At 36.4% G+C, this 27,188-nt stretch overlaps 1 protein-coding gene across 13 annotated transcripts in view; it reads right to left on the reverse strand.

Moving 5' to 3' along the window:
* SLC4A7 (solute carrier family 4 member 7) overlaps positions 1-27,188 on the reverse strand; it is a 160,319-nt gene that overhangs the window by 69,449 nt on the left and 63,682 nt on the right. For 7 of the 13 annotated variants that reach the window (XM_056800362.1, XM_056800358.1, XM_056800361.1 and 4 more), the window contains exons 3-8: positions 13,963-14,109; positions 11,393-11,531; positions 10,705-10,865; positions 9,193-9,381; positions 4,879-5,244; positions 1,341-1,456 (exon numbers count right to left, since the gene is read on the reverse strand). In XM_056800362.1, the coding sequence (XP_056656340.1) occupies positions 1,341-1,456; positions 4,879-5,244; positions 9,193-9,381; positions 10,705-10,865; positions 11,393-11,531; positions 13,963-14,109 (1,118 nt within the window). The remainder of the gene's footprint in view (positions 1-1,340; positions 1,457-4,878; positions 5,245-9,192; positions 9,382-10,704; positions 10,866-11,392; positions 11,532-13,962; positions 14,110-27,188) is intronic. The other 6 variants (XM_007505207.3, XM_007505202.3, XM_007505205.3 and 3 more) reach the window with 3 other exon arrangements.

Raw genomic sequence — 27,188 nt, forward strand, 5'->3', positions numbered from 1 at the left:
AAAAAGTCCATTAATTATCATGTTATTATATGATCTTATAAAATTTAGTACTCTGTGTATAATCCCAAAGAACAGGTCACAAAAATGAGAGAGCACTAGGAGAACTTCTTCAGAACTCTAACTTCACAGGAGGCACTACACAACCACTCACTAGCTATAAAAAACAAACCAAACACTTACAGCAGGCCTCTTGAGTCCCACACCCAGTGTGCCACAACTACAGTGCCAGGAGGCTGACTCCTGTCCAACAGGAGACAAGGAAGTGTACACAACAACAGGCCAAATAAAAAAATGGAACAAAGAAAATCAACAATTTTTGCCGTGGGCAGAGGAGAACTACAATATAGGCTAACATGCAGTCCTTCCAGCTATTTCTTTAATTAGAGGATCTGCACCCTCAATAAGTAGACAGGAAAGGTCATATCGATGAAATCAGGGCAGTTCCGGAAGAGTTGACACGCAATAAGTGAATGTGGGCCAGAGCTCTCCATAGTCTTGATAGGGAGCAAAGTTAGGAACTTAAAAGTTCTATTTGTAGAAACATAGTTTTAGGTCCTGAAAACAGACCTCACAAAGTTCATTGACAGAAAATCATCACAAGCCACATTGAAAGTAAAGAAAGATTAGCTTTAAACTATATTACCTAATACTTTGAAAGTTTACAGTAAAAACTCTATTTGAATAGCCAATCAGTCAACTTTTCAAGAGCAGTATATAAAATGGGCTCTAGACATTAATTTAATATTTAGCAATAACTTTAAAGCCTATTATACTGAAATTAATATTTTCTTCCCTTTTCCCAGAAAATTCATTTCCCAAGTGACAATTTTTAATTCCGATTTGAAATTGGTATTATGAGAGCTGTGCTTTTCCCTACCCACAGTGAAGAACTGATATGCTACCTGGCGGTGAGTATAGATTCCACAAGACAGGAATTTGGGTTCCTATCACAGCCAAATTTAAAAGGTTAATTCAAGGGTTGAACCATCATTCTAGAAATGATCTCTGTAGTGTAATGCCAGAACATATTGCTGATGTCCAAAAGGTACTAAAGAGATGTGCGATCTGTGGGCAGATATCAAAATGGAAACACTGTAGGACTCACAAATCCTCTCCCAATTTGAAAAGCATCCCAATTTATTCAAACCCCTTCAGAGCAGCTGTTATAATGTAACTCATCCTCTTTTCTCAGACTTTTCATGATAAGAGAATCACAAGCATTGATATAGTTGGATTAAAAGTGATTTATCAAGTTATCCTCAAGTAAGCATGGCAGTAAGAGCCCTAGATGGGCACCTAAGTGGGAGCCTGGGGGCAGTTACCTTCAATGACAGCATTACCTTGCTGAAGTCAACAGTACTATTTTCTCGGCTTCCTCCAGTTCCATTACCTTTAGCTTCTCCACTTTTGCTACTGTCCAAGTTTCCAGGTGCTGACTGTGGAGATGCCAAAATGCCTATATTTTAAAAATGCACAAATCCAAAATAAATATATAAAAGAATAAATTGTATAATCTAACTTTGTTCTTAACCCTGACAGTGATGGTTTGCCAAAAGCCAATGTGCAAGTAAGCCAATGTGCAGCATGTTAGTATTTTACATAAAGTAGCTTGCCCCAAATGTAAATGGTGTCATTAGAAGTTATCTCGATGAGGGTCCCTCCCTCCAAAAAAAAAGGAAGAATGACTTAATAAGAACAGAGACTATAACATATTCAAATTGACGCCAGCCACAAATATTTGAGGCCTGAGCCCTCACAAATTTTATATACAAAGGAATTTTATGGGCCATGATGACACAAAAGTAGAGCTCTACCTGCACTTCACATGCTCAAACCAAGAGAAATTAAAACCAATTTTCCCAGTAACTGACACACTGTACAGAAACAGTGAGACACTAACTAAAAACAGAATTATTGCCTTCATCACACATGACCATCCCAACAATCACTCACGGCATCCCAGAACTAGGGCTAGGATAAACCTCAGCACTCATCAAATCTCACCTTCCCATTTTGCCACTGAGGCAATAAAGGCCCAGAAAGGCAGAAACATTTCCTTGCTATAACACACTCATCATCAAAGAGGGATTTCCCTTGATACCAGCCTCTTAATAAACAGGCTGCAAAGATCTAAGGATCTAAAGAAGTCCCTAAATTCCTGATAGTCTGAGAAACCAAAACACTAAAACATAAGAGAAATATAAAAGCACTTGACTCTATCCATTTCCTTGGCAAAAATCAATCAAGACACTTATTAGGATAATAAATCATCAATGAAAACAAATTGGTGGTCTATCCATACTAACCAACACTCAAGGGGGAAAAAGGTAACTCAAAAACAGTAAGTGATTCTCAAAATCTTCAGTTATCACTACTTCATAATTGTTTTTTAGAGATATGAAGCATGTTTGGCTCCTGAAGCACAAAGTATTCAAAATTCATTTTCTTTAACCTTTGCCCTTTAATACATACATATATATATATATATATGAAGAACATCAATTAAGTTATTTCTAATCAAGAATTTATTTTTAGTCCTCATAAAAAAAAAACACCCTCCTAAGAATATTCTGCTTAGCTTTACAAGCAAGGTGGGCTAGGCTAATCAAAGATCTTGGCCATGAAGTAAGAAGTTGCGACTCTGGGTTAAAAAAAAAGGTCAGAACAATGAGTCATGTTCACAAGACTTCACAGCACTCCTCCCCTTGTCCTCACACCTTCAATTGTTTTCCAGGGTCTTTTCCTAAAGATAAGGAGTTGAAGCTAACCCATTTTCCCCCATACTACTTACAACCTTAATTCAAATATGTTTTAGTAAAAAGAATACTGTCTTCCAGTGGGATCTTGGCCCTGCTACTTACTAAAAGAATGAATTTAAGCAATATCTAGACATTGGTCTACTCATCTATAACATGTGGACATTAGACTACACAATCTAGGTTACCTACAGGCTCCAAAATTCTGGTCCGATGGATACACAATTCATGCAAAAAAAATATTATGAGATGGTGAATGTTAATATTCTACAAATTTAAACAACTTAAATAATTTTCCCAATGTTTCTTTCATGATCACACTAAACTACAAATTCTTAGGGAGTGGGGGCCTACCACATGAGTAGTTATTTAATAAGTACTTGTAGAACTGATGTGAATTTGTGCATCTCTCAACATTTAGTGTGATATATGGTGGTATAATAATTTAAACAAATGTTTAACTGAATTATCTATAACTCAAAAGTCTTTAGTATAACTTTTATAGTCAGTTTGAAAAAGAGCTTTGAAGTTACTTGTCTAAGTATTGTATCACATTTCAGAATCAACATGAGGATTTCTAGGGTCTAAATAAACCAAAGCTACATTTACAGCTCATTTTTAAAAGGCAGGACCACCACAATTAATTTCATATTTCCTTTCTAAAGCTACACAATTTCTATAAAATGTTTTCTTTAAAAAAACATTAAAACACGGATCTTCCCAAAGCCAAAAGTATTTTCTTTCATCAGTGTAAACAGCTTTTCTGGCTACCACTGAGCAAAGTGGATTTTACTTTTAGAAAAGCAGTTATAATGAAATGTAATAATGGTAAACATTTAAATGGCCCTCTTCTACAGAAGGCACAAGAAACAGCTTTCACTTTTATTCCTCTGGGGGAAAGGAGGAAGAAAAGTCTTCCCACAAAAACATTTTACTTTTACTTTACACACAAACACAATACACAAAAATCTCCTGTGGTGCCTCCTGTTTAACATTCCCAGTGTTTTCTTTGTAAAATTTCTTATGGAAATTGATGTAACAAGTAATTTTCATTGTGGCTGGCAAATGGGGTACACCCAGAAAAATGAGGAATTAAGAATTCAAGGGAAAACTGACTAGTGAATCTTGACAAAATACACCATATTACTAGAGGGGAGGAAAAAAAGAGCTGGTATTTTACTATCATTTGTGGATTATCCATAGCTGTAAGTAATTATATAAAGAACTCTTCTTACCCAAGTAACTATACCATTAAAATGACTAGATGCTTTTCTAACAAATCAAAATTAAATCTACAAGGCTAGAATTCACCCCTTAGGAAAAAAATTTCACATGCTGATAGAATATCATGAAAATAGAGAATAAACAATATCTGGACATTTCAATAAAATGCACATGCATGGGGTTTGGTTATCTCCTCTCTTAATATAGTTATAATTGTTTTAGTTTCCAATAAGAGGCAACAAGATGTGGGAAATAGGAAGCCTGCCTCTGACATCAACTAAACATATTGCCCAAGACAAGTGACTGAACTTCTTGGTGCTCTCGACTGGCAGAAACTGTGCTGCCCTGCCTTGGTAAAAAAAGTTGCCCTACACAGGTCTAGTCCCTAGCATTTCATGTATACAACTATGTAGTATAACCAGTAAGGGGTTGTGATGTCATAAAACATGACTTGAAAACTCAGCAAAAACAAATGTGCTTTCAGAAATGCACGGCTGCCTTTTTATCTATTTTCAATTCTGTGGGGAGAAATGTACATGTAAATAATTTCAAGCTGATGCTATTTTTTTTACATCATGGTAAATAATGCATTCACCTTAAGTTGTAAAAACTGTTTATAACAAGTCTTTTTAAATCAGTTAAGTGCTCTACTAGTGAAAAAGCTCAACTGCCAGTCCAAAAGGCGACCTTCAATGTGTGGCTAACTTTTATTTTAAAAACTAAAAAGATTTTTTTTTCAAAAAATAACATACTACAATACTGCAGAAGAAAAAAAACATGCACAAGTCAAAATAAATGGTAAGCACTACGTATCTATTGCTCAAGCTATGTGCCAAAAAGCATTCCAGTGCAAGTGACGCAGACTCGGAAAGCACCACACAGAACGGTGGATAGTTGCCTGGGCTTATGTCAATATTTTCCTCCTCCTTCTGCTCCTGGCATTCCAGTGCTTCTAATTCTTCCTCAGGTGGATGAATTACTACTGTGGGGATATCATCACTGGCAGAGGAAATCAAAAGTTCTGGGACCTGCAGCTGACTCTGCTGAGAACTTCTGGAATCCAGTCGACTGATTTTAGGACTGGAAGGTGGACTGTTTTGAGGGGTGGGTACAGGGGTTGTACACCTTGAGGCTGCCGGGGTCCCAGCTCTTGAAGAAGGAAGAAGATGACTGAGAAGGGACAAAGGTGATTCTCCTCTCAGTGAAAGATTTGAAGCAGACAGACCTGTTCGTAAAGAGTGGCGGGAGGCTGAAAGGCCTTCCCCTAAGACAAAAAAAAAATAAATAAAATGAAAAATTATGAAGTTCATAGCAGGAATGCTAAAAGCGGTACAAAAATGTATCATTTCTGATCTAAATCACAAGCTTTCAAAAGTCACAAATCCAGTTTCATGCAGGTGTGGATTAAGCATTGCAGTCAGGCTTGGATGATGTTAGAAAGTTGGTACAGAACCTACTGACCAATTAGTTCACTGATGTAACCACAAGAAAAAGAATGTTAATGATAAAAGATCAAAATTTAATCAACATTGAACAGAAATGAAAGGACATATACTCATTGTTTCACTGGCTTCACAAAACAAAAAAACAGAATAAATTTATCCTTTAAATAAGACAGGACACCTAACTCAAGAGTGTCTTGCAGTCATGACCATGCAAAGAGAATCTAAATAAACTAGTTAAACACAAACTTACCGGCATATCAGAGACTCCACATACACCCCCCCCACCCCCCCCCGAAGTCTCCCAGTCTCTATTACTGCTTTCCTATGAGAGCCTCAAACTAAAAGGTGACACTATTATGCCCAGACTAATGAAGATGTTGTAGATCAAACTTTAACAGGGTCATTTAAAGGCCACAAAATATTCCAAAACATGTCACAGATAAATAGGATGAAGTGGATTCTATTAACAAAGAGAAGGGGGAAATTTTTATATAACACTAACTGAAAACCCATGACTGACTCCTCTCCCAAAAAACCTAGGTGCTTATTATTAAAATGAATCAACTTTATAATATTCAAAGGGCCATAATGTGCTTAGATGTCAAACACAGAAAATTCTCATTAAGTAGACTATAATTAATCACCCAGTACTCCCAAAAACAAATACTAGAGGGAAAAATCTAACAGTTCATGCCAAAGGGTTTCAAAGCTGCATCCCAGGAGTATCCACAATCCAAGAAATACCTCTGATCACAGACTTGGAGCTGGAATGACCATACAGTCCATCTAAGACCACAGAAATAGTGAGTAGCAAAGACAGAACCTTTTACAGGATCCTAATACCTTCCATTAAATTCAGTTTCTCATAAAGGTAACAAGAACAAACTCTTTTGGAAATTGTAAAAGACTCTGAAAATCATCATTACACTAGGTACAATAAGTATTTACAGAGCACTTTATGATTAATAAAAGCTCTTATCTATTTCCTTGACTGATTCTCACACACACACACACACACAAAAACTTATTAGATAGGTGGTGTCAATACAATGCCTGGCACAGAGTAAGCTTTTAATAATGCTTGTTTCCCAACACCAGCACCATCCCTTTTCACAAATAAGGAAACTGAGGCTTTCAAAGACTGAGTAACTCTACCCTCAAGATCAGACAATTGCCAAGTGGCAGAGCCAGGAGATAAACCCAAGCTATAGCTTCCATAGATTCCAAAGCTGCCTCAATAAAAAAGGCCAATCAGAACTACAATGCATCAATAACAGAATTATTTTGAAATCATTCATGGACAAATTACCACTTTTTAAAGTATGTGTTCTATAATTAACAAATAATAGGACATGCCCTGGAATAATCTGAAATGTTTTTTTAAGTGAAGAACACAGATTTTTAAAGGATCCTTATAGTCAACTAATTCAGTAATTATTGTTTTCAGAATGTATTAACTTGGAAAACTCTGAAAAGGTAAAGCTCAAAAGGAAGACTATAGGGTAATTAATACAAGGTCTTTGAGACCTTGAAGCTTTTCTTTGAAACTTAAACAAGGTCCTAAGCAATGCTTTCACATTCCTAAGCAGTTTTAGGTTGCCAACAAATATCTGTTACTAGATTAAAATAGGTTTTAATGGCTTGTAAAGATTTTTAAACACCAACTTACAGCTAAGTCTGATGTATGAACTAATACTGGCTGAATGCTCCTAGGGAAAAAAGATTTTAAGGAAAAGAAAAAATCAGTTTTTGAAAATCTAACTGTACCTATCTGCACCTATTTTAGTTGCATCATACATTAGGTGGAAAGCCTCTTAAAGGAAATTTAAAAGTTGTGAGCATTCTTCCAGAGTTCTACAAAGCTAAATGGTTAGAAGGGGACCAATCACAACCCTATCCTTTACTCCCTCTCTCTCTAAAAAAGAATATAAGAAATGATGACTATGCTCACTAGATTTCTCAACCCCACAATCTCACCAGCACTGAGAAAACTTAAAACCATTGTTCTAGGTGCTCAATAATAGGCAAGATGGCAAAGGCTTTCTTTCCCTTCTATCTTTTTAGACAGAGGGAAGTGGCTATTGAGGAAAGATTCATATTGAGCAATGGGCAGAAGAGGAAGATTCACAGACTGTTGAAAGAGATGGCAGAACCTCTAGAGATCATCCATCCAAATCCTACCCTGCCTCTTCCTCTTTGGGTCAGATCCATTTTTTATACTTCTTCTCATCCCAATCAGCTGGTATAGTGCAATAAATAATAATAGAAAAAAGTCATTAAATAATTCACTTTATTCTGTCTCCACAATTTTAATTATGAGTAATTAAAAGTTACAATATGAACATACTGTATGAATTACTTATGTCACTTCAGAGCTGTGATGGAGGAACTGCATCCTTTTCACTTTTGTAGTGCTCAAAATTCCTGACAAAGTTAGAACCCAAATATTTAAATTCTTTTCAAGTTTCAGTCAACAGCAAACTCTACTGAAATGAAAACTAAATTTTTTCATTCCATTGATGATGAAAATGAGTAAGTTTAAAACAATATCACAAATACAAAGGTTAATTATTCTTTTATTTGATCTTATGAGAAAGTCAGTCTCAAAAAATAAGAACATACCTTAAAAAAAAAACCAACCCTAACCTTCTGTCTTAGAATCAATACTATATATTGGTTCCAAAGCAGAAGAGTAGGTAAGGGCTAGGCACTGGGGGTTAAGTGACTTATCCAGAGTCACACAATTAGGAAGTGTTTGAGGTCAAATTGAATCTAGGACTTCTCTGTCTCTGGGTCTGACTCTCAATCCACTGAACCACCTAGCTGCTCCCAGGAATAGTCTTCTTGCAACAATACTAATGCTCTCCACATGTTTTTTTACCTCCACTTCTAACAAGGTCTCCATTCCTCTTGATATTCTGCCTCCTAAAAAACTATACATTGACAATATTTCCCTAGTCATGAAAGATCTGATCAAAAAAAGATTTTGAATTTTTAAAAGATCAGTCCTTAGTAATCTGGCTCCAACTTGTTCCAGCTGAGCTTCTAGATAACATTCTATCTCCTTCCTCCACATCTTAACATAACTTTGTTCTTGACCCTTCCTTTTTCCCCCCTAAATATTATCACTCCTCACAACCCCTCTAAATTACTTTACATTTCTCTTGTAGTTATTTATTTATATGTTGTTTTCATTTAGTAGAATATAAGCTCTTTAAGGGTAGGAGGTATGTGTTAGGGAGTAAAAAATAAAAACACATACCTGAATCTTAGTAGATAAATAATAAATGCTTAGTTAATTTAATTAGAGAATAACTACTTCCAAAATTCAAATTCTGGCTGGAGATGAAAGTGCTTGATCTCCAATGCCACAGTCCAATAATCTCATTGCTTTGATGCTCCAAGCAATCCCTTAGGGATGGCAAATACTGTTATCATGGTCCTCAGGGAAGGAACAGCCTCAGCTCAAACTGCTTAGGTACTCAAAATAGGGAAGTTCTTCCAGACAGGCTGGTTGTTGCACTTCCTGTTTGAGAATGTGACCAATTGTGCTTTACCACCTGAGAGATGCTTTAAGATCCATGCCCAGACTTTTCCACGTGTGAAGAAATAAGAGCAAAATGACAAGTAGAAAGGAAATAAAGCTGTAAAACCCTCAAAAGTTATATATTGATGATTCTTCTCAACAGCAATTTCATTCTTTAATATTCTGGGATGCTGTTAGAATAAACGTGTTAGTAAAAACTGGAGGCTACAACTTATCTCACCATTCCGTTCAAGCAAGTGAGGATCAGAATGTTTCTTGCCTATATCTGCAAAAGAGCGCACAAGAGGAATCCTGCTCGTGAACTTTTTCTCATTTTGATGATGATGTCTCTTCAAAAGGGCCTCTCTGACATTCTCTCTTATCGAGTCATCCAGCTGGCCAGAAGCAATCATGTTGTCCAACACCATATCTATTATAGGAACCAAAAGAGTAGCAAGAATTATTTCTGAATATTTATAGCCATGTTCTTTGTAGTGGCAAAAAAACTGGAAAATGAAGGGCTGCCCTCTGACTAGGGAATGGCTGAACAAATTGTGGTATCTGTTGGTGATGGAACAACCTCCAGAGAAGTGATGCAAAGTGAAAGGAACAGAATCAGAAGAACATTGTACACAGAGACTGTGGTACAATCAAACGTAACTGACTTCTCTACTAGCAGCAATGTAATGATCCAGGACAACCCTGAGGGACTTATGAGAAAGAAAGCTATTCACAACAAGAGAACTTATGGGAGCAGAAACATAGAAGAAAAACAACTGCCTGATCACATGTGTCAATAGGGATATGACTGGGGTTATAAACCCTAAATGATCACCCTGGGGCAAATATCATTAATATGAAAATAAATCTTGACCAAAGACACATATAAAACCCAATGGAATTGTGCATCAGATATAGGAGGGGGGTTATGGGAGGGGAGGGAAAGAACATGATTTTTGTAATCCTGGGAAATTGATCTAAATAAATCAAATAAATAAATAAATACTTGGGAGAAAAAAAAGAATTATTTCTGAACCAATAAGACCAGTGACTTAATAAAGTAATACAGAACTCTTAAAACATTTAGATCATACATCTCCAGTTGAAAAGAACACAAGAAGTCTTTGCATCCAAGACCTTCATTGTACAAATGAATAAACTGAGGCCAAGGGCAGCTAAGTGAGTTGCAGAGTTACATGATTAGGAAATGCCAGAGATGAATTAGAACCCGGGTCTTTTGACTCCAGAGTTAGTGATCTCTCTCTTGAACAAATCCTCCTAAGCTCACAATAAAGTCTCCATCATAATGTAGTCTCATCCAGCAGAGATCCTTGATTTTTCAAGTCACCTAATATAGCTGGGAATTCAAAGCAATTAATATTTTTAAACTAAATGGTCAAATCTATCAACCTATTGATTTAAATATTAGTGAATAATTAATTTCTGCCCCCAGAGAATTCCAACAAATTTCCAGTTCTTTAAGATTTAAAACTAATTTGAATAATATCAAGAGATCATCTGCTCACAAAGGAAAATTCTGCAATGATTACATTTCTGCCAAATCCATTATTATAATCAATTATGGGGATTTTAATTTGGATTTATTATTAAGAAAAATCTCCTTGCCAAAAAATGAAAACAGAATTGATACATATACATGTATAGGGATAAAATCACTTTCTTGTAAGACAAATAACTATTGATTTCAAATTCAACATAATTCACATTGACACAACTCAGCATGCTCTATAACCTGCTATTTCATCCAGTGTGCTTGCTCTCATATCCAGCATAACTGTTCCATTTAGGATACAACTCCTCAGTTCAAACAGGCTGTGTAAAGACAAGGTGGCCACATATGGCTTGCTCCATCGGTCCCCACCATCTTCAACATCCTCTTCAAATTTTAACCACCTGGAAAGTACAAGGTACACTATGATCCTGAGGAAAAAGATAAGTATCTAAAAGAACTTTTTGCCTTTCTACTCAGAAATAAGAAACTAATACAATCTTTAGATTCATCCATTGTTTCTCTGTACTAAACAAAATCTATCATATTAATAGGATGCACGTAAATATTCAAGCATAGAGGTCAATACATATCCAAACTAGAGTTGAGTCTACAAAATAATAATGGTAGTTTACAAGTATACTATATTTTTTAAGATTTTCAAGGTAATATGGGGATTATATTATCTATATTATCTCAGTAATTTAGATGCTTCACTTTCTCAGATATTGCTGAACACTAAAATTTTAGGGATACAACAGAATTCTATACTCTTATCATACTCTATTGGAATAGGGAAACAAGAGGCATAAAAACAAAAATTACAAAGAATCTAAAGTTGAAGAAACAATTTTCAGAGTTGTAAATGATGAGTTAATGCCCTGCTTAGGAGCCAAAAGAAAAACCAGAAGAGCTGTTCCAGTGTAATTACCTTGCAGTTTCTTTCCATTCATATTCTTCCCCATCCCTGTAACAAAGTTCATCCATTTCAGTGAAGAGATCATGGGGAATGTGTTCTTCATCATCATCCTCAGTACCAAGGATAAACTGGACACGCTGGGAAGGTGTGTCTATGCAAAAGATAATTTGAAAACAATAAACTAGAACATTCTCTAGATTTTTTAAATATATATTCCTTCAATGTTTCTTAGCATTATTTTTTTCATAGAGAAGTATATATTCCATTTTAAGGTATTTTATTTATTTAAATTATTGTACATTATTAAATAAATCACAATAGTCCTATTTTTAAAAGGAGAAACATTAAGATTGTTTCTTTTCCTTGGTATGTCACAGAAAGCTAAAAAGCTGCTACTTATAAAAGAAATGAGAGAAGCTAAAGGGGCTGGCTCAGTTTTTTCTCCTGGTCTCTGCCTACATAGGAGGGGATGGAGACTTAGATTTAGGCATTTAGTCACCACAAATAGCTCTTAAAATCTTGCTGTTTGTTCCATGGCCCCCACCTAGTAATCATACATGGCCACTATCAAGAAAGGTCAAAGTAAACCAAAGAAAGTGACTTCTTCCCCAAAGGAGAAAGAAGGCAGAGAAGATGAGGCTATATTAGCAAGAAAAGAGGTTGTGGCTACATGAGCAAGAAAGTTCCACTAGCCAAAAAAGTTACAATTTCCACCATACTGAACAATAAAGTAGTCATGACTTCCAGCAAGAAATCTAGTTTTCCTATCAATAAGCACATGAACAAGTGTTCTTAAATCTCTTATAACTAGAAAAATGCAAATCAAAATGACTCTGATGTACCACCTCACACCTAACAGATTAGCTAACATGACAGCAAAGGAAAATAATGAATGCTGGAGGGGATGTGGCAAAATTGGGACATTAATGCTCTGTTTGTAGAGTTGTGAATTGATCCCACTATTCTGGAGGGCAATTTGGAACTGTGCCCAAAGGGCGATAAAAGACTGCCTGCCCTTTGATCCAGTCATAGCACTGCTGGGTTTGTACCCCAAAGAGATCATAAGGAAAAATATTTGTACAAAAATATTCATAGCTGCACTCTTTATGGTGGCAAAAAAAGAAACTGGAAAATGAAGGGATGTCCTTCGACTGAGGAATGGTTGAACACATTGTGTTATCTGTTAGTGATGGAATATTATTGTGCTCAAAGGAAAAATGAACTGGAGGAATTTCATGTGAACTGGAACCACCTCCAAGAATTGATGCAGAGTGAAAAGAGTAGGACCAGGAAAACATTGTACACAGAGACACTGTGGTACAATCAAATGTAATGGACTTCTCTATTAGCAGTAATGTAATGATCCAGGACAAATCTGAGGGACTTATGAGAAAGAAGATCTCTACATCCAGAGAAAGTGCCGTGGGAGCAGAAACACAGAAGAGAAACAACTGCTTGATCATCCTGATACAATTGTCTATAATAAGGAAATAGGTCTTGATCAATGAATGGCACATGTAAAACCCAGTGGAATTGTACGTCGGCTGGGGGCGGGGGGACATGAATCATGTAGCCATGGAAAAATATCCTAAAATAATTAAAGATTTTCAGTTAAAAAAAGGAATTGGAAAAAAAATCCAGTTTTCCTTGTGAAGAAAGTGGCTACCTCAGCTAAAGCTGGCATTATGCCAAGCAAGAAGAGAATCACTCCCGTCTAAAGCAGTAGTACCTTCAGGAAGAAATGGGTAAAATGGGAAGAGCAGGACAATAAATCTGATGATGGCAATGAGGTACCCAGGTCACCGAAAGGATCCAAAAATGTAAGCAAATATGGGCAAACAAGACCCTAAGGATAGTAAGAAGGACTTGAATATCCAATGGATGTTCTTTATCTACTATCTCTTTATCTATCCTATCTTAGGAATTTATCAAAACACTCCACAGTAACATCGAGTCTGATGATACTCCCAAAGGCAGATTAATCTACATCCAAGATGGAATCCCCAAGATTACCTAACCTGAATTTAATACATGAATTCATTTGGACAAGGCCTTACAAAAGAATAAAGAAGAGACTAATGATGGCCAGTCTCCTGTTCTGAACTACAACAGAGGAAAGAAAAGTCATAGGCAAAACAATTTTAAAGTTGAAAAAAATCATTCCTGGAGGGGGAGTGACAAGTTAACAAGCTTAGACTCCAAGATCCTTATAGTGAATAACCAACCTAGCCTAGTATGCCCAATGCCTAAGAAAACAACATCATTCAAGGGTGTCCCAGACAACCAAGGTGAAAGGTTTGCATTCCATATACTGTTCTCTATTCAAGATGCAAGAGCAGTTTTGGATTGGAAAAAGCAGAACAGAGACAGTCATATAAAACTTTGTCAGAGACAACACTAAGGACTGTCTAATAATTCTCAAATTTTATTATAGGAAATCTGCCCCTCCCACAGAAAAGTTTTCATACATATTCATTGAGTCTACATTCCAATAGGCAAGGCACAAAGACCTCTATTCTTCTATCATTCACCTCTATTCATCTTATATTAATTCTCCTCTAGCTTATCCCAATTCTTCTTACCATAAGAAGGAGATTCACGGCCATCTTCCTTATCTGATTCTTTGTCTTTTCTTCTTCGATGGTGATGCTTATGCCCACGATGTCTATGACGTCGGCGACTTTCCTTACTAAATGGGACATGTACCCCAATATACACAGCTCGATGGCCTGTTTTTAAAAAGCATCAAAAAGCTATGTTAAGATTTTGTAACATTAAATATATACAATGATACAGTTGAATTTGTTCCAAATACAAAGTCTTTACTTGCTACAAAATGCAAACCAAAGTGCAAAACAGTTTTATTTAGTTGTTACTTTTTTCTCTATAGTTCAAAAAGAATTACTCTTAAAGAAAACAATACCTTTAAAAAGAAAACAAAATGTTATAAATGCATAAATGTTCAAGTCTAATTAAAAAAATATTTGGTAGCATAAGCCTCTAAAGTGGCAACATTTCCAGCAAAACTTAAATTATATGTACAATGTATGAGATTAGTAAAGTCAACTTTACCTAACACCAAGAGCTTTAAAGGGAATTGCATTAGTGAATGGAACAAAAATAACCTGAAAGCAGTTTGAATAGAAAAATGAATGTTTCTAAGATACTTCAAAACAAAGTTCATAGAACCAGTGAATTCAATAAGACCCTTAGAGATCACCTAGATCAATTCTTTCACTTGCAAATTTTTTAATCGATTCAATGATTTTACCAATGCAGTTAGGGCATTCTTGGTACGAATCTTGATACCAGTTAGATGTGTACCTTGGGTACATAGGCTTATCAATGGCCTAGAGTACTGCCCCAGGTCCAAAGATTTGTCCAAGGCCAGTAGATCCATGTGGAATTTACATTCTGATTCCATAATAATATCATCAATGCAGCTATCAAGATACTTCACATTTTTAAAGAGTTCCAGTTCAAAATTCTGTACTATATTTAAAGACAATCCAAAATGTAACCTTCTGTGACACTGTCAAAGGTCTCTATCATAAAAAGAAATTAAAACTGATGATTTAAGCAATACATGATAGAAAGCTTAGGACCCAAAAGATATATACAAAAAGAAAGGCCAACCCTTATGTAGAGAGAATATCCCCTTCAAAAGACTTTGGGTATATTTTATATAAACATATATGTAAATGTTGACTTTCCCCTTTCCTTAAAAAAAAAAATGTAAGGTCTGTGAGGAAAGAGGCTTTATCTTTTTTGTATTAGTATCCTAGGAATACAGCCCAGTGACTGGTATATAACAGGTGCTTAATAAAATATTTGTAAATAGACTATCACTGTAAGATGTATACTGCTTGTCAAATTCTATTAGTAGAATGAGCTTCTTTCTTCACAGTCTTTCTTCTACGCCAAGAGTTCTTAATCTAGGTTCCTTCTCCTGGGGCTCATGAACTTGGAAGTTTTTCTCCAAAATGAAAATTTCAATTACTACATTTAAATGTAATTGGATTGTTCTAGTCATACATATTTTATTTTATGCAGTTTAAAACATTTTTCTAGGGAGTTACTATAATGGTTTCAACCAGAATACCAAAGAGAACATAAAGAAACATAAAGCACAAAACGTTAAAGAGAACTCTGCCCTACACTGATAAATAACAGGTATAAATGTTCTCTTTCCTCCTAAATTTCCACATTACCAGTCTTCTGAAGCCCTGAAACTGAATCCCATCTGTAACCTTGATCAAGTCCCTTAGTATTTCTTCCTGTGGAAATGGCAACAATATCCTACTACATAGTGAGGATCTAACTAGATAATATACGTACAATGTTTTATAGATCTTAACCTGCTATGTAAGTATAAAGAATTCCAATTCTTCACACATGGTGGCCTCCAGGGCACTGTCCATGTTCTGGTGGACAAAAGGACCAATAATTACTAAACAATTAATACCCATCACCCATAATGTTCACCTGGCCCAGAGTGCACATGGCACTAAACTTGACCTCTCCTATACTAATCAGATTATTATCACATCCTATGCCTCATCTGGAAGTAATTTTTCTCCAACTGTCCACAAATCCCGTGATGGCAAGACAGGAACATTTAGAAGTTAGTGAGCTAAGACAATCCCACAAGATGGACAGAAAGAGTTGGGATAGGGTATATTATTCAAAATACTGTATTAATAATCAACAAGTACTCTTTAAGTACTATGTGCCGCACAAGTACAAAGTATAGTACAAAGCTCTACATGCAAGGAAATTACATCTTAATCACATGATGAGATTACAGATCCACGAGGATATAAGACTCTCTCACTCTCAATGGTGGAAAAGGACATCTGCACATAGCATGTACTTCAATGTTTGCTGAATTCCTTTTAATAACTTTCACAATGAAACTATTAGAATTTAAATAGTATGTTGCTAAAGATCCACAACTCATACATAGGGTCAATGAAACCCAGAGAAAATTCTCAGCATTTTTTTTTAAACCCTTATCTTCCATCTTGGAATTAATACTGTGTATTGGCTCCAAGGCAGAAGAGTGGTAAGGGCTAGAGAATGGGGGTTAAGTGACTTGTCCAGGGTCACACAGCTAGAAAGTATCTGAGGTCACATTTGAACCTAGGACCTCCCATCTCTAGGCCTGGCTCTCAATCCACTGAGCCACCCAACTGCCACCCTCAGCATTTTAAAAAGAAAATTAAAAGGTCTATTTTCAAAATTCTGTGCTCTCCTTAAAGTTATCATCCAAAATGTCCCATCTGTGACCCTGCCAAAGCCAAGAGTTGTAAAAGCCCAGGTAATATTTTCAAACAAAAATAAAGCCTAATTTTAGCTCACAAATTCACTTTTGAGACCTATTTCTCCATCTCTGCAAAACAAATGGAAAGATCTTAAGACAATCCACTAAAGATGCCCAGAGAGGCAAACTTTACTCTTAAATTTATGTATACCTTCACACTTTACCCAAGGTATTGACCAGGGACAGGGGTCTTTCACATCTAGCACAGCAAATAAAACATGAGGATATATTCTTCTAAAATAGCAAAATAATTAATGACATTGATAACCACAGAAATAAAACCTTGGAGCTATTAAGGATCCCTATATATTTGGTCTAACTGCTTGTATATAGAGATAGACAGATAAGACAGATAGACAAGATAGACAGACAGACAGACAGACAGATGGATGAGTAAAGACTGGACTCAGATAAGTAAGGTCCCAAAAATTACTCAGAAAATATAAAGAGTGAAAATGTATGACTGGGAGCAGGGCTCTGGTTAATGCATCCTAAAGGAGTCAATTCCCTAAAGTATTTTACATCTTACACAAACTTATTGTATACTGCTAAGTCACCAAACTTTAAGACACTACTAAATATATTCTCATATTAACAAAAATTAGAAGATTAGCTTCTAAAAGGCAATTTTGTAAATGAATAAAGATAGGCTGATCCACCAAGATCCCAAGATATTCTATATAGAAATATGTTTTTAAGAGCATAAAAGCTATCCAAAGCAATACCATCTCAATGATTATATATTAGATCCCAAGAAGAGAAGACTTGGGCCCTGTTGACAAATCAGATTCGGTACTAAGCCAGTGATATGTTCACTGACAATCCTCTAGTAAATAACAACTATATACTGTAACATTTTTTTCTTCCCAATAAATATTACAATACACACAAAAAAGAAATGCTTTTCATGTCCACTAAAATTGAAGTGAGGAGGAAGTAAGAAAGCAAAGGAAAAAAAACATTCTCACAGTAGTCCTGTAGAGTACAAAGAACTCATTCAAAAGCAAGAGGATACTTATCAAGATAAGAAGCCAGAGTAGCACTATATATTGAGAAGATACACTCATGTGAAGAAATCAGCAAATGAAGCAAGAAACACAGTAGATAGCTTGGCTGAATATAAAAGGAAGAAGAAGAGAAATTGGGATAGAGGGTTTCAATTAATTATTCATACATCTACAGGATTGGTCTTTCAGCAAAGAAAATGTCTTGATTTGATATTTCTTCCCAGAAAAAGTAGAAAAACCAAAAGTGAGCAAATTTCTATTCTTGATTTGATTCTCACAAAAAGAAAGTAGATAAAGAAGGGATATGAACTTTAAGATGGGGGGGGAGGACTGTCCCTAACTTAAATTTGTGCTAGCCACTACTATATCTGTATCTCAAAGAGATCAAATAAAAGGGGAAAAGATTGTACAAAAATATTAACAGCTTTTTTTGTGGTGGCAAAGAATTGGAAATTAAGGGTATGTCCAGCAACTGGGGAATGGCTGAAAAAATTGTGGCATATGATCATGATGGAATGCTATAGTGCTATAAGAAATGATAAGCAGGATGATTTCAGAAAAACCTGGAAAAGCTTTATGAACTGAGAGGAAAGTGAAATGAGCAGAATCAGAAGAGTACTGTACAAAGTAAAGGCTATATTTTTGATGAACTGAGAATGATCTAGTTATTCTCAGCAATACAAAGACTATAGACAATCCCAGAGATTCATGATGATGTGACAAGGAAATCACTTTAAAAGACTGATATATATTAATTTAAGGTCGCCAAGGAATTCAGCTATGTAATTCCTTAATGAAAACTCAAGTCAGCAGTCAACCTTTTATGGAGTTTAATTACAATAGGAGGAAGAATGGAATTAGAGATAGAGAGAGAGAAAAAGGGAGAGAAGGGAATAGGGCTTAAATACCCCTTCTGTTTAGGCTGGGCCAAAAGGCCCAAGCCCTTAGATAGCTGGGGCAAAGAAAAGAGATCAGTCCCTATTACTCACGTGACCAAAATGGAGAAACAGTCTCAGAGGCCCCCACCTTCAGCTTCCTTCAGAGCAAGCTTCTCAGAGCCACACCAACCACACCGACCAACTTCTCAACAACCACCCCGAGTCCTCAGACTCCCCTATCTTTAAGGAAACCATCCAAGTTGCCTCCCCTCAGTCCTCACATCTACCAATCACCTGTCCATCAATTTCCCTGTGCCAATGGAGGCTCTAGCTTAAACCCAGGACCGCCCAGAGGTCTCTGGCTTTTGCACATGTCTGTTGAAGGTCATATTTTCAAATAATTAAATCTTTGATCCTTTGCTACAGCCCTTTCTAAATCCTGTTAACCTGAGATGGGTAGAGATTGGAATAATTAAATTTTGATCTAGGCTGCAGCCCTTACTCAATCCTGTTAGGACTGAATAGGGTGGAGATTGATTCCAAGTATCTCCATTGTATCAATTCTAAAATCAATCATGACTCAAAGGAATTCCTGTTCTATGCTTAAGCATAGGTCAAAGTCCTTTCCATTGTTCAGCAAAAGGTTTCTGTCCTAAAGTAATCTGAAGAAGGGAAGAGAAGGAACCTCCCATACCAATGGGGTTCACATTCCAATAGTCAAGACCCACTATCAATAGGGAATTTTTCAAGTATGAATTTTCCCAATGGTGAAATTTCCAACATTTATAAGTCTAAGAAATTTTGAGGTTTACAATGAAAAATCACATTCACTTCCAAAGAAAGAAGTTATGGAGTCTGAATGCAGACCAAAACATAATATATTTAAATTTATTATTTTTTGTTTAAGAGTTCTTCCATAAAATGACTAATATGAAAAAATGTTTTACATGACTGTACACGTAATCTATATCATATCGCTTACCATCTCAGGGAGGACAGGGAAAAATTTAGAACTCAAAGAAAATTTTTAAATAAATATTCAATATTATTTTTACATGTAATTTGAGGGAATTTATATAATTTTTCCCTTTTTTATTTAGATTATTTTTCCATGGTTACATGAATCAAAGTCCAACAGCCTCGCTCTTTCCTCCCTCCTCCCAAAGACAATAAGCAATTCCACTGGATTAGACCTGTATCATTGTTCAAAATCTATTTCCATGTTCTTCATATTTGCGGTACAGCGATCACTTAACATCAAAACCCTAATCACATCCCTATCACACTATGTGATCAATCATATATTTTTCTAATGCATTTCTGTTTCCACAATTCTTTCTCTGAATGTGGATAGCATCTTTCTCATAAGTCCCTCTGGATTGTCCTGGGTCATTGAATTGCTGCTAGTAGAGAAATCCATTACATTCAATCATGCTAAGATGTATCAGTCTCTGTGTATTCTGTTTTCCTGGTTCTGCTCCTTTTGCTCTGTATCAGTTCCTGGAGGTCTTTCCAGTTCACATGGGATTCCCCCAGTTCATTATTCCTTTCAGCACAATAGTATTCCAACACCAACAGATACCACAATTTGTTCAGCCATTCCCCAATTGAATGGCATCCCCTCATTTTCCAATTTTTTTGCCACCACAAAGAGCGTAACTATGAATATTTTTGTACAAGTCTTTTTCCTTATGATCTCTTTGGGGTAAAAACCCAGCAGTGCTATGGCTGGCAAAGGGCAGGCAGTGATTTAAAGCCCTTTGGACATAGTTCCAAATTGCCCTCCAGAAAAATTAGACCAATTTACAAATCCATCAGCAGTGTATTATTGTTCCAATTTTGCCACATCCCGTAATTTATCACTTTCCTTTGCTGCCATATTGGCCAATCTACTACGTGTAAGGTGGTACCTCAGAGTTGTTTTAATTTGCATTTCTCTAATGAGGAGGAATTTAGAACACTTTTGTCATGTACTTATTGATCGTTTTGATTTCATCATGTGAAAATTGCCTATTCATGTCCCTTGACCCATTTGTGGATTAGGGAATGGCTTAATTTTTTGTAAATTTAACTTAGTTCTTTATATATTTGGGGAATTAAATCTTTGTCAGAGATGATTTTTATAAAAATGTTCTACCAGTTTGTTGCTTTCCTTCTAATTTTGGTTGTATTGGTTTTGTTTGTGCAAAACCTTTTTAATTTGATATAATCAAAGTCATTCATTTTACATTCTATAATGTTCTCTATATCTTTCATGTTCTTAAATTCCTTCCTTTCCCATAGATCTAACAGGTATACTATTCTATGTTCATCTAATTTATTTATTATTTCACTCTTTATATTTGTCATCTACCCATTTTGAATTTATCTTGGTATAGGGTGTAAGATGTTGATATAGAACTAATTTTTCCCATACTGCTTTCCAATTTTCCCAGAAGTTTTTGTCAAGTAGTAAGTTCTTGTCCCAAAAGTCAGTCTTTGGGTTTATTGAACACCAGCTTACTGAGGTCACTTAACCCTAGTCTATTCCATTGATCCCATCCTTCACATTTTTTAATCATTTACTTTGATAATCTTGATTTTTTTTTGTTCTTCCAGATGAACCTTGTCATAATTTTGTATTATTTTTTAAAAAGAAATATATTCATAAATTTTTTTAATTTTCGCTAGAAGGTAGTGGGAAAATGGGAATAGTCAGCAAATTTCAAAAAGTTCAGAAAATGGTAAGGCAGTATGCTACAGCCTAAAATTCTTTTTTTTTTTTTAAACCCTTACCTTCCGTCTTGGAGTCAATACTGTGTATTGGCTCCAAGGCAGAAGAGTGGTAAGGGCTAGGCAATGGGGGTCAAGTGACTTGCCAGGGTCACACCCTAAAATTCTAAAAGATAAATGAGAACAAGGAAGATAGAAAATATCCAGATGAATTCTAAACATATGGAGGAAAATAATTTTGAAAACAAAAAGAAAAAAGATGTATCAAGGCAGAGGCATAACAAAACTCAAAACAATTTAAGATTTTTTAAATTCCTTGCAAAAAGATGGAAGTGAAATCAGATACAGAATAAGAAAGGGATGATTTGGGATGGGATAGCAGCAGTGGGAATCAGGAAAGGCCTCTCATGTGAAAGGGATGTGATACTTAAGTAAGGAAGGAAACAAAGGATTCCCAGAGAGGGGAAAAGAAGGCACTTCCTTCATTCTAGGCAAGCAGATATCCAGGACAGAGGTGCACAGATGAAAGAAGAGTTTGGAGAATGTGTCACTTCCAGCAAATGGCGTGACTTCCTGCCCTCCTCCCTACGGTCCTCTCTCTCTTTCACGGCCCATTGTGGGTCACATGCATGCTCCCAGGAAAGACCTGTCCCAGTTGGTTCTGCCATACTGCCACAGCATGCCCATGTGGCTGAAGCTCATCTCAGAGAACATGAAGGAGCAGATCTATAATCTGGCCAAGAAGGGCCTGATGCCCTCCCAGATTGGTGTGATCTGAAAAAATTCACATACTGTGGCACAAGTGTGATTTGTAACTGGCAACAAAATTTTGAAAATTCTTTAGACCAAGGAACTTGCTCCTGATCTTCCTGAGGATCTTTATCATTTAAGAAAGCTGCTGCTGTACACAAGCATCTTGAGAGAAACAGAAAGGATAAAGATTCTAAATTCCATCTGATTCTGAAAGAGAGATGAATTCACCATCTGGCTCAGAAATAAAAGACCAAGAGAGTGCTCCCGCCCAAATGGAAATACGAATCATCCACAGCTTCTGCTCTGGTTGCATAAAATTTGGCTTATGTTATACTTAAAACAATAAAATTACATCTTACCAAAAAAAAAAAAAGATCAAGCATAAGAACAGTGAGAAGGCCAGCATGGCTAGAAGCACAGTGTGAGAGAGTAATGTAAAATAGGGCTGCCAAGTGCCAAGTTATAAAGGGCTTCAAAAGAGTTTATATTTGAACCTCAAGGTGACAAGAAGTATTGAATAAGGGATAAATGTGGTAAGACCTGTTCTTTGGACAGCTTCATGGAAGATGGGTTTTAGAGAGGGCCCTGAGGCAGTGAAACCAAGAGAGTAAGTAAAGAAGAAAAATTAAACTGGTAGGAGACCCAAGAAACAATGCATGGAAACTATAAGGATGACATTAGAAATTAAGTCTTGTTATATTAGTTTAGAGATAGTAAGTGAATAAGCTCGGTTGAGAAACAATTGGAGATTGAAACAGATTTGAGACAGTGTCAGTTTCAAATGTTGACAGTCTAACGGTTTTTCTGTGGTGCAGTTACCCTCTCTGGGTGTGGCTGTTACTCTGAGGGAGGGACAGCTGCTCTCTCTCTCAGAGTGCTGGGAGCAGGTGACACCTTTTCTCTCTCTCCTCACTATCTGAGGTAGAAGGAAAGGAGGGAAAAATCTGAAGGAGCCAAGTGATTTTCCTTTTCCAACTTGGGAAACACTAGTGACTGTCTATTGCTGTTACATAAATTGTTTTATCTATGAGAAGACCAAAGAAAGACCTGGTCTTTGGTTTGGACTCTGAGTCCTAACTTGCTGAGACTCATCCAGCTAGCCTTTGTTATTTTTATAACTTGGAGACAAAGTTAAGAAGTATAAGGATAAAAGTATTTAGTTTATTTATTGTAAAATAGTGAAACTTTGGGTTAGTCAAATCAGGAAGGATCAGTGTAGCCTGTGAAAATGGGAGAAGTGGTTCCTTGCAGAACCAGGGAGTTTTATTTAGGTGGAGTTAGAATCCCTTAGAGTTAGAAATCATTTTTATCCTTATATTTTCAATAAATAGTTTATTTTTATATAACAAGAGTCTCCTTAGCGTCCTTGTGCCTGGCCCTGAAGAGAAGTTCACATATGAGCTTCACTTCACTGGTATAAACTGAAGATACTTTGTAAGCACAGCAAGCAGAGGATCTGATCAGTTTATAATTAATAATCAATTCATTCCTTATTATTTTTACAGTTTGGGTGAGTTAAATAGGACAAAAAAACAGAAAACATGATTTTAAGGGACCACATGTCAACTTGGGCAATTGGAACCATTATCACAGCAGGGAATCCATTGAAATGGTAACCAGAGCTGATCCATCTCCCAGTCAACTTGACTCAAAGGCTCTCTCTATATGCTCTCAGAAAAGCTGGTGAATTAGCTGCATGAAATCACCACAGGACTTTTTCTGTTAGATATGACTTTTCTGCCAAATCTCTTTTTCTCTAGTATATTGGAATATATACTGCATATGAATTTCTATTGACACTCCTGGAACTAATCTCTTTTTTTTTTAAACCCTTACCTTCTGCCTTGGAATCAATACTGTTTACTGGTTCCAAGGCAGAAGAGAGGTAAGGGCTAGGCAATGGGGGTCAAGTGACTTGCCCAGTGTCACACAGTTGGGAAGTTCCTGAGGCCAAATTTGAACTTAAGACCTCCTGTCTCTAGGCCTGGCTTTCAATCCACTGAGCTACCCAGTTGCCCCCCTGGAACTAATCTCTAATGTCCCTGTGCTAATATTGTTTTTGTTGTGCCTTTTCATGATGATCAAATCTTTGGGAATAGTTTTTAAACATTCAAAAGCAAACATCAAGCAAGCTACTGCAAAGAATGATCTAACATTAAAAGTGAATTATCTAGAGACTAAACTAGATAGAATGGAAACTCAATATGAGGAATTACCCAAAGCTAAAGGGACAATGGCAGAAAGTAAAGAACATGAAGCAACTAAATTAGAGGGTTCAACTAAATTAGAAATGGAAACAGAAGCATTAGAAAGCACACCAGCTCATATATTTCCTTCAAGTGAGTACCTGTACTGTCTCTAGAGCATGGTGTACTGAATATCATATGCCATAAAAGGTCTACACAAGCTGATATAGACGGTTTTAAAAAAAAATACCCCAAAATATGAATAAGAACCAGTGGGAATTGTAAAGAAGTTCAAGCGTTTAAGTTAAGCTTTACAATCCTTCTTATTTGGATTTTGACATCCTTATGGATGAATTATTGACAAAGAGGGAGAAACAGCAGATTATAGAAGACATTAACACCAACTGGCCAACCAAGAATCCTGCATGGAAAGCTAACTAGTTTGTGGGTTACAGAGACTTAATTGCAGCCAGGGAGGCAATAATTGAAACTATGAAGCAGTGAAGGGATTAACTATGCCCTGCCCGTTTTTAGATTTAATCACCAGAAGCATATACATTCCACATATCCTTAAGTGGGGGAGGTCATGTGTGTAAAAAAGTGGGTGACAAATCAGAACCCACTGACTGCACCCTGGGCAGTCCTAAGAAAATTTGTAGACTATAATTGGTCCATATAAAAGTAGAAGGAAGGCACAGGAAGTGACAAAAGGAAAGGTCTTTAAAAGTGGCAATAACTTCCTGTGATGGGGGCTAGCATCTTCAACTTGACCCTGAAGGTGCTCTGAGGACCTTGGACTGCTTCTATTTTCTATTAGAACTGCCATGTGGGTAAGTGACAAAGGTTGACTCCTGTCCTTGGCTTTTCTTGAGGTATTAGCCTCCAGAGAGGCCCCTCGTCTCAGAGGAAGCCTAGTGACTAAAACCCTTGATTAATTTACCTCTGAGTCTCCTTTGCTGGGGCCTCTTAAGCCCTGCCTGGTTCAGACCAGGCCAGAGTAAATATCTACTCTCTGATTTTCTTAATTTCACTCTTTCTCCTTTTGTAAATAAACTACCATAAAAGTCATTTGGAATTGAGTAATAATTCTCGGCAACCACACTCTTAAATTTAGTCAAAACCTTTAATTTTTCCCCCTTACAAAGCAAAATTCCAGACACCCAGGAACCTGGTCTAAATTTAAAAATCAGGAAGTGGGAGAGACTCTCTCCATTTTCCTTGATAGAATTATTGACTGTGCTGGAAAATGGGTTGGGTTGGATAGTTTAACACAGAAAAACATAAATCACATTTGCAGGCAGTTTGTAAAAAACACATGCCCTGTGATCTGAAATTATTCTTGGGGTAACTGTCCATACTGGTTTGATATGGGTCTTGACGAAATTCGAAGAATTGCTAAATTATGTTTTCCAAGAAGATAAAGATAGGCAATCAGAAGAGAAAAAATATCTAATTGAAAACTTAACCAAGGAAATCAGAGAGAGCTTAAACAAAAACTGAAATCCAGTCTAGTGCAGGAAAAAACAGTAGCTACACTAAGAACCTATAGACTACCCAGAAATAACTACAACCCCAGTCAATAAAGACAAACCCTAAGACGTTATCTTTGTGATGGACCTGGTCATCTCATGAGAGTGCAGATTTAGGTAACAAACAATTCTTTGGACAAACTTCAGAGGAAACTGAGGCAATAGGTTTAACCACTTTAATGGATTCAGGCAAAATGGATATGGAAATTATGGGTTTAACAACAGATTCAATAGTGGGTTTAATAATGCATTCCAGTATGGGAGACCAAACTATCCAAATTATTTTGATATTGGATGCTACCATAATTCATAACAAGCCCCAGACCTGAATTCCATGCAAGACTATCTCAAAGCAGATACTAGTCCAAAATATTCCCAGGTAGCTGGTGGGAATCCCCCAAAACTCGATATGCAAAAAGGCACAAATTCATTATGAAGGTGTGCCAAGGGCTGTGCAGCTAAAGATCTAGTATACGGAGAAATGGACTAGGAAGTATGGATAATGAAATAAGAGCTAATGAAAACAACAAAGAAATATTAATAAAACATGGTAAAGTAGTAAAGGAGAAATCAATGAAGAATTAGAGAATGAGGAACAGGAACAAGTGTTGAGTTTTCCTGATCCTAGTGAATTAATTAGTGTCCATTCTCCAGAAAATAGTACAGAACCCCATGTAACCCTAAAAATAGGAACCCAAGTTTACAATTATCTCTTGGGCACAGGTGCTGCCAAATCTGTGTGGCAGAGGGGCCTTCTTTGTAAATTGAGAGCAACCACAGTGTGTACACCAACCAGTGATATCTTTGAAACTCCCAAAAGAATCCCTGAATCTTTTCCCTGTATTATTCCTGGATACAATAGTCAGAGGGGGAAAGGAATAATATCTATCAGATACCAGATAATATTCCAGAAGGTTTATGGGCTACAGATTCTACAGATGTAGGTTTATTAAAATCAGCAACCCCTGTTAAAGTACTGACCATGCATTCCGCAGTACCCACTTAGTAAAGAGGCCATTGATGGAATCACTCTGATAATAAACTCATTATTGCAGCAAGGCATAATAATAGCATGCATCTCTGAATATAATACCCCAATTATGTCTGTTAAAAAATCCAAGCTAGATGCTGAAGGACGAATAGTCTATTGGTTCATTCAACATTTAAGAGCTGGGAATGATCAGGTTGTTAAATCTTACACAGTTGTACCAAGTCCTGCTACTATTATTTCATCTATCCCAAGTCATGCAAAATGTTTTACTGTGGTTGATTTATGTTCTGCAAAGGACATTTGTTGGACAGCTCTATGGAAGGTGGATTTAAGGGAGGGCCCTGTGGTAGTGAAACCAAGAGAAAAAGAGAGTAATTAAGAGCAATTAAACTGGTAGGGGGCCCAAGAAACAATGCATGGAAACCCAGA

This window comes from Monodelphis domestica, chromosome 5 (assembly GCF_027887165.1).
Source record: "Monodelphis domestica isolate mMonDom1 chromosome 5, mMonDom1.pri, whole genome shotgun sequence".
NCBI classification, from domain to species: Eukaryota; Metazoa; Chordata; class Mammalia; order Didelphimorphia; family Didelphidae; genus Monodelphis; species Monodelphis domestica.